At 36.8% G+C, this 9,055-nt stretch overlaps 1 protein-coding gene across 1 annotated transcript in view; it reads left to right on the forward strand.

The window, feature by feature from the left end:
* The first annotated feature begins 7 nt into the window (after positions 1 to 7).
* The window catches only part of LOC107850805, an 18,157-nt gene continuing 9,109 nt past the window's right edge, over positions 8 to 9,055 (forward strand). The window contains exons 1-3 of the mRNA XM_047405690.1: positions 8 to 666; positions 781 to 997; positions 1,165 to 1,558. Coding sequence (XP_047261646.1) covers positions 199 to 666; positions 781 to 918 — 606 coding nt within the window. The 5' untranslated portion in view covers positions 8 to 198 and the 3' untranslated portion in view covers positions 919 to 997; positions 1,165 to 1,558. The remainder of the gene's footprint in view (positions 667 to 780; positions 998 to 1,164; positions 1,559 to 9,055) is intronic.

A 9,055-nucleotide genomic window follows, 5' to 3' on the forward strand; every position in this document is an offset into this window, starting at 1 on the left:
TGTGTAATTCCGCAGCTTGAGGGACACCCTGGAGAAATATTTATCACGCCTCATACTCAGGTGATCTATGCCGAGTGCATTGACGCTCTTGCTACTGTTTTGACACCTGAAGATTATGAGAGATATATTTCTCTGGCCCCAGAAAACTTGTTCTCTGGGGTCTACGTGTGTTGTTGGGAATTCAAAAACAACAAGGTCATGCCGTTCTCTGTAAGTGAGTTGGATGGCTACTATAACCAGACGATATTTACCATGTTATCCAATCATCAAGCCCAGCTTAAGTCAAAGGGTCCTATGTCGCACGAAATAAAAGATATAACCCGAGAAGATCCTATAAAACAAGGGCCTAGGGGGAGCAGAAGTGTCGGTGGGAGTCGCTCTTCTGGCATTAGAAAGTCAATTCCTGGTAACCAGCAGGCAAAAGCTACGCCACCAACTTGCCCAAAGTTGAAAACAAAAATTCCAAGCAGTGTACCGGCTGGAATTCAGCTTGTTGAGCCTCAATTTAAGCTGTCTTTTGAAGTTGGTGACAACTTAGAGGTTCTTAGACGCGGTAGTGGCCTGAGAGGCTGCTGGTTCAGGTGTAAGGTCTTAAAGGTATCAGAAAAATGTCTCAATGTTCAATATGATGACATCCAGGATTATGATGGTCCTGACAAGCTGAAGGTAACTTAATCACTGCAACTACAACTCTAAGTTTATTTAATATAACATACATATATATTGACTTTTCTGTTCTCTCTTCACGCTATTTTCTTATCACCTTTTCTTGATTTATAGGAATGGGTTTCCTCCTACAGAGTTGTAGACTCTGATAAATTGGGCATGAGATGCACAGGACGCCTCACAATTCGGCCCCGGCCTCCGGAGGATTTTTCTGATTGTTCTTTTGAAGTAGGAGCTGCAGTTGATGCTTGATGGTCTGACGGATGGTGGGAAGGTGTTGTTGTTGACTTCGATGTCTATGGAAGCGGTCATCTTCAGGTTTTCTTCCCTGGTAAGAAATAACAACCCCAAAGAGCACCCAAAAAATTTAAAAAAGTTACAGAAAATAAGGAATAAAACATTATGCCTTGCTTCTGGCTAATTTGTAGTTAGAATTTTGAATGTTCAATGTTGGTCATGGGCTGATTTCCCAAGGTGTTCTTTTCTTGATAATAATAGGTGAGAACAGATTGTTGGAGATTCCAAAGATGAACGTGTGGATTTCTAGAGATTGGATAGACAATAAATGGGTTGAAGTTAATGGAAAGAAAGACATCGTCATTCATAAGCTCGAGTTTAAACGATGTGTCCAAGTGCAGTATCAAAGAACCGGGGAACTGTGAAAATCAGATGGCTCCCAAACTTGTGGCACCTGAAGACAAAAAAATGGCGTCAACTTCTGAACACTTAGCGGACAAGCAAGCCACCGACGTGCTTAAACTAAAGAAACGCTGGTCTAATGATTTTCTTGCAGGTAAGTAGAACTGATTTCAGACAATTCTACATGTGATAATGGTGGCGTTCAGAAGTCGTCAGTTTCTTTGATTCTGGTGAAACGCTTTTGCCACTGTGGGTAAGTTTTCTGACTTGTAAGAAACTCTCACCTGTGCTTGATTTACCTTAAATTTATATACATTAACTTATGATCTACTTACATATATTGACGTGTCAGAGCACCCCGAAAAAACTAAAAAATTAAAATAGAAATAGAAAACAGGGAATAAAAGGCGATTTTTTGCTTATCGGTTCACTCGTAGAAACTTCATGTAAGGATAGCTCAACAATACGTGGATGTAAAGTTGGAGTCTCTGTGGTTTGTAATTAAAACTAGGGAAAAAGGGGTCGAAAATATTCCTGTACTCTCCGCCGAGGAACACTTTTGCCCTCCGTTAATAATTAGGTTGTTTTTTGCACTTGCTATTACCAAAAAGGTGTCATTTTCTCCATTAACGGCATCTTAAAAAACTATCGAAAAATAAGGACGTCATATCTATATCGTCATGCTTTCTATCAAGTCTTTGAAGTAGTAGTCATCCTTCTAGAGTTTTACTTGTGTTATTTAAAATTCTAGGATACTGGATTTTTTTTAATTATCGGAGCTATAGAATAGTTATATGAATTTTATCCTGACTATGAGTGAATTTAAAATTCTAGGATAAAGAAATTTTCTATGAAATTTGACTTCAACCATCAGAACAACTCAGCATTCTCTGGCTTTTTCCTCCAGCTGTATCTGCTATGTTTTCCCGTAATGCAACAAGCATTTGCTATTTCGAGGGTGAGTTACGTGCTTAGCTTATCCTTTTTTGTTGTTTGTTTCGTTTTCCAACCTAAGCTATTTGTTGTAAGTGTGATCACATGTTGTCTGATCAATGCTGATTCAGTGTTGTACATGGTTAATCTTTGAAAATCAGCTTACACCATTCTGCTTTTCTTTGTAAATTTGGTCATCGTTCTAGAATTTTACTTGTGTAATTTAAAATTACATGAGCTAATTCCCTGGTCATCGCGCATAACGGGAGCTTAGTGCACAGGGTATTTAGGGTGAATTTTTTAGTCAACTAATAGTTTAGGTGTTCACTAAACAACTTGAAACTTCTCTCTAAATTTAAAAAAAAAAATAAAAAGAAATTTTGAATCTTGCGATCTTAACTTAAAATTGTGTTAAATGTATCAAGATGTTCTTTAATCTTGCGGTACTAAACATATCACGTGAAAAGTTAAAGTTAAATTACTGTAAAAAAAAATGAAAGAGGTCATTCATTTTAAATGAACTAAAAAGAAAAGTAGGTTATTTTTTTAAAACAAAGGGAGTAATATTTTAATTAATTAAAACATTTTAAATGTACATTCAGATTCGGATTCAATCTATAAAAAAAAAAAATTAAAAATTACACAAATACACAACTTATGTTTTCAATATTACAAAAAATTACAATACTGCTGCCACTTCCCCTTGATAGTCAACTCCGGAGCTACCCATCATATCACCACGGAGCCACCCAACCTATAACCATACCACGGTAACGAGGATGTCTCCATGGGTGACGGTAACAAAGTTCTCATCTCTCACACTGGTTCTATTCAATTAAATGCATCACATAATGTTTTTAAGCTAACTCGCCCTCTTTGTGACCCATCTATTAAACGTAAACTTCTCTGTTTTAAAATTTTGTGAAGACAATTCAAAGTCCATTGAATTTTTTTCTTTTGACTTTGTTGTGAAGGATCTAAAAATGCGGAAACCGCTGGTGCACGGTCGGACCAACAATGGACTGTATGAGTGGCCTATTTCCTATCCCTAAGCTCACATGACCGCCACATCTACTCCTCTCACTACTTGGCATCAACGTTTGGGTCATCCCCACTTTAGAGTTCTTAGGTTTATTTTAAATAAATTCTTGCTATCCTTTCATGAGTGAGACAAACCTTTTTATTGTAATTTTTGCTTATCTAATAAAGCTCATCGGCATCCTTTTACTCAATTATCATTGTGTAGCTCTAAATCGCTTCAAATAATCTTTAGTGATTTATGGGGGCCATCACCAGTCTTATCTCTTGACAAGAAATTGTATTATTGTATTTTTATTGATAAATATACGAAATATACTTGGCTCTATATATTAAAAAATAAAAGTGAGGTCAAAGAGATTTTCCAAAAACTCCATCCTATGATGGAAAAGCATTTTTGACACCAAAATTTTATTACTGTACACTGATGGTGGAGGAGAATATAAAATTCTTGACCCTTATCTCTCACTTCTCGGAATTGAGCACCTCTCTACTCCACCATATATACCTCAACGAGTTACGCTTGCAGAACGACGACATCACCATATAGTCAAAACAGCAAGAACACTCTTATATGAGGCGGCCCTTCCTCCCCAATTTTGATCTTTCGCGTGTCATCACACGGTCTACCTCATTAACCGTTTGCCCACCTCTCAACTAGATAACCAATCCCCATTCCAGCATCTACTTAGAAAATTGCCTGATTATAGCTCCCTGCGAATTTTCGGTTGTTTATGCTATCCATGGCTTAAACCATACTCCAAAAATAAACTTAAACCAAAATCCACCCCGTGTGTCTATCTCGGATTTTTCTTATCTCATTACTGGCACCAGTTGTTTTGACCCAATTTCCACAAAGGTATATTTATCTCGCGATGTGCAATTTATTGAGAATTTTTTTCCTTTCAAAACCATGTTCTCCATTATTGCCATCAAATGACCTCACCTAAAATGGGACAATATCACGGTTTCAAATTCTTCTGATCCCACACCCAAACTTCCCATAACTACAGAGCTTCCAATTCCATTAAAAATAGATGCCTAAACACCTGTAGAGCCTCGCTCAGTATCTTCTCCTTCTCCAGCAGAGTTACAGGCCAACTCACGCCCACAATCCAACTCCGACAGTGAACCAACGGTGGATGCAGCTTCTCCTTTCCTAGGTAAATTTCTATCACCCTCATCTTCTACAATTCCAAGGCTCCTAGAATCCTCTCACCCTACTGCCCAAAAGCTCACACCACCAGCCCTCCCTACAAATATCCGGTGGAATTAGTCGAGAATGCGCATATATCGCAAGAGGTACCTTGAAAATGAGGTTTCAGTATTGGGAGGTTTGCTTTGCTTTTATTCTACTGCTAATTACCAAGGGGAAGGGACTTTTAATATATGGGTAATGAGAGACTATGGTATCAAAGAATCTTGGACTAATTTGTATACAATACGAGATACTGATCTTTATTCAGCCAGACCAAAATATAGGTTAGCGGATGGTGAAATGTTACTCAGCTTCAGACATCTAAATCGTATATCACTTGGTCCTATATTTGGGACATCCAAAGGACAATACTTTGGATTATGGCCTCAATGTGATACTTCTCGAGAAGGATTCGCTTATACAGAAAGCTTGATCTCTCCGAAATTACTTACTTAGTCTTTGCTCATGTATGATCAAGATGCTTTTCTTTTTTAAAATCAGGTAACAACCTCTTAATTTTATTAGTTTATCTATTGCTCGCCACATTTTTTCTGAAATGTACTTACTCTTAAGAAGCGAGCGACACAACCAGTTATCAACTTAAATGTGTTAGTGGGAAAATTTAACTGAAGTACACTGCTATGGTGTTTGGTTGTAATAGAAAGACAAATTTTGTACACCCTTTTATTTCAACACCAATTTATGCATTCACTAAGTTGTTGGGAATGCTTAAGAACTACTTTGCTCATGGGTTGTCGACAAAAAAGAGTATCTGATCACTCTTTATTGTTCAATCTATGCCAGGTCAGTTCACTTCCACGAGGAGATACTTACGCACATCCTTGAGGTGGTAGTCAGAATGGATTTGCTTTTATGTATTATGGCATCTGTGTTTGTGATGAACACAACAAAACTCATTGTAGACATCTAATTTTGTCCGTCCCAAGTCCAATTTTATTCATTTTTAGCTCACATTGCCACGCACTCTCACCCACGTGATTATACTCTCCATAAAATGACAAAAATAACAACCCTTAACAAATTTTATCTTGTTTTGATCCTATCCTAACAAACTTTATCCTAATCACCTACCTCTACACCCCCTCACCCCACCTACCCATGTGACCTTACCCCCTACCCCACATTTATTTTTCTTTCTAACAAACTTTCTAAAAGTAAACAAAGGGAGGGGTCCACAAGGATAAACAGAAAAGGCAAATACATACACCCTATACATAATTCAAGGGGGGATTCTTTTTTTATTATATACATACACACATAGGGAACAAGAACAACATAGACGATTCACGCTTCTTCTCCATTTTTCTATCAATACAAAACATACACGAATAGAGAGAAAGAGAGGAGGGAGAGCTCTCAATCATCTTTTTCTCGACAAAAAATACACTCGCATACTCTCAGCACGCCGGAAAACACACCCTCTCACCAGAAACACGTTCTCTCACCAATAAAAAAACATACGAACATACACACCCAGTAAAAAAAATGAGATAATGGAGGGTGATTGACGGGGATTTGGGAAAAGAATAGCGATATCAGAGTGTTTTGACGGAAATTCGGCAAGAAACAGCGAAGCTGGTCTGAGATCTGTCGTTTTCTTGAGTTTTTCCGGCGAACCATTCGCCGGAATTAGTTTACAGGTCGTCTACTCGTTTTAGTCCAAAAAATCCAGAGATCTCGTCAGTTTCCTTAGATTTCCGAGTAGATTTGGACGGGAAAACGACGTGTTCGCCGGAATCTGACCCTTCTCATTGGTTTTGATCACTGTCAACTCACCGGAGTTCAGTTCCTATAGTTTTTTTTTTTAGTTCTTCACCGGATTTAGAGAGCTTTGGGTTCGTCTGTTTCGTGATTGGTTATTCGATATCGTTCTTTAGGGGTATCTCGCCATCTAGTGGGTTCAACATTCATGATTTGGAGCTCGGCTCGTTGTTGGGGTCTCCGTTCGAGGATTTCGGTCTCGGATTTTTTTTTTATTATCAACAAAAACAAGTTCTATTGAGATCCATTTCCTTAACGCTTTCTTTTTTCTTTATCTTGATTTGTTGAATTGAGTGTGATTATGCGTGGAGTGATTACGATTGTTTGATCTAGTTGATGTTATGGTTATGTGCTAGACGATTTGATTTTGATGATATGTGGAATGAATTTGAGTAATTTTGGTGGTGATTGATAAAAAGGAAACTCGGGTGGGAAAATAGAAATTGATAAAATTAGAATGTAGATTAACTTTGGTTTATTGTTGTTTAATTAGGAATAAGCATGAATGTGATAAATTTATGACCTGTTGAAATGGATAGGCAATATAGGTTCGGGTAGGCAGAAATCTTGGATGTGATGTGTTTGATCGAATGTTTAAATGTGTGTTTTGAACATTTTATTTAGTTAATCAGCTTATTTAATTAAAATGTATTATATGGTCGGGGAATGCCCCGAGGGATTTGTGTTTATTCACCGGGGAATGCCCCGACATATTATGTTGGCTGAAGACGTTCGTGAGGAAGGCCCGGGGCGTCGGGTAAAGCATAGGAGTAGTTTAGGATTAGTTTAGAATAGAATAGGTTTACATTTTCACATTTTTCATTTTTCAGGACTGTATAATTGGGCTGGACATTATATTTTGGATTATTTTGTTTTGTTTGCTTGAGTGATTGTTTTTGCGTGCTTTGTGTGGTTTATGCATTTGTAATATCAATTTAGCCGATACGCTCTGCCAAGCGACCGTGGTCAAACCACGGGATCGAGGGGCTCCTAACACCTTCCCCTCGGTCAACAGAATTCCCTAGCCGGAATCTTTGTTCGCAAACCAGTATTAAAGAGTCAAAATCATTTTGAAAAAGGATATCCATGGGTGCCTTGGCACACCCGATTTATGCCAAGTGGCGATTCTGAGTTTTGATTGTTAAAAATAATCCTTTTTTGAAACAAATTTTCATCTTTTGTCACTTTAGTAATTAAAACCCTTTCAATCCTTAAAACATAATCTTTTGGAGTACGAAAATGGGGTGTGACAGCTCTGATGACTCTGCTGGGGAGAATTTCAGAATCCGAGCTTTTTTTTTGGAGTCGTATCGGCTTTGTTTGGCATTACGAGTGTATAAGCATTGTTTGTGATTTTATTTGTGTTTTCACTTTTGTGTATTTTCGTGCTCTTTGTTACAGTATTTATCGTATGTGTTACCGGCTTTAAATTTGACATCATGTGAATAACCTGAGTCATTCTTTCCGCAATAAGTCTCGGAGCGCACGTCATGTGCACAAACTCTAGTTGAGTCACCTTTATTTTAGGGGGGGAGCCGTTGGATGTATGGAGTAGGTGGAAAGCTAAGCAGCCACTATCGACCATATGCTCCCCGAACAACCTTGTTAGTGAACCCCAACGTAGGTCTGCCTTTAGGTCATGCTTATGTGCATCATATTGAAGACCTAGCAGGGCCCACTTGGCCCTTTGTAGGAGACTCACCTCTAAGGTATCCCTACGTGCTAAATGTTGCATCTTTGAGGGTAACGAGGTTATTTGACCGACTAGTTTGGGCAAAAACATGAGTTAGAAGCAAAGTGCATAGGCAAAAAAACGAAAAAGAAAAAAAAAGTAAAAAGAAAAAAAAGAAGAAAAGAAAATATAGAAAAAGTGAGTCGAAAAGAATGAATCAAAAAGAGTTTCGTAGTTTTTAGAGTTTTTTATGGCTTTTATTTCTCACAATTCCAAAATTCAAAAAGACTTTTTTTACCTTTCGCACTCATTTTCTCAAAAATATCAAAAAGATTTTCCTTTGTCTCGTTTAGCATGCATTTACAATTCAAAAAATTCAAAAAGACTTTTTTTTTTCATTCATAGGATGTGTTTATAAAAGAAAAATGCAAAAAAAAAAAAAGTTGTTAGAAATTTTTTACATTTCGTATAATGAAAATACCAAAAAGATTTTTCTTTCATAGTTGTTGATGTCATTTTTCTATGAAGTATCAAAATGAAAACTCAAAAGATTTTATTAACATGGTTCATCGTCTATCTTTGGTCGTGTCTCTTAAGTCAGGGTCTAGCCCGTTATTTAATAATTAATTGTCCAATCTGGATGAACTACGCACCCCTGATTCTTCTCTTTCGGGATGTGAGATACGTAGGTAGCCTATTGTTGGTTCGGGGATCTTATTAAAAAAAAAATTAAAAAAGATTTTTTTCACTATTTATTTAGAGTAGGTGTTTCATACATGTATTGAAAAGAAAAATACAAAGACAAAAACAGATTTTTCTCAATAGTTGTAGGTTTCATTTTTGGTTGATCTTATTTAAAAAAAAATTTAAAAAGATTTTTTTTCACTCTTCATTTAGAGTTGGTGTTTCATACATGTATTGAAAAGAAAAATACAAAAACAAAAAGATTTTTCTCAATAGTCGTAGATTTCATTTTTGGTTGATCTTATTTCAAAAATTCAAAAAGATTTTATTCACTCTTCATTTAGAGTAGGTTTTTCATATATATCTTTAAAAGAAAACTACAAAAGATTTTTCTTTAATAGGTTCAAGTTCCATTTTCATATGAAATTTAAAACTGAAAACCC

Source organism: Capsicum annuum, unplaced genomic scaffold (assembly GCF_002878395.1).
Source record: "Capsicum annuum cultivar UCD-10X-F1 unplaced genomic scaffold, UCD10Xv1.1 ctg80831, whole genome shotgun sequence".
Lineage (NCBI taxonomy): Eukaryota > Viridiplantae > Streptophyta > Magnoliopsida > Solanales > Solanaceae > Capsicum > Capsicum annuum.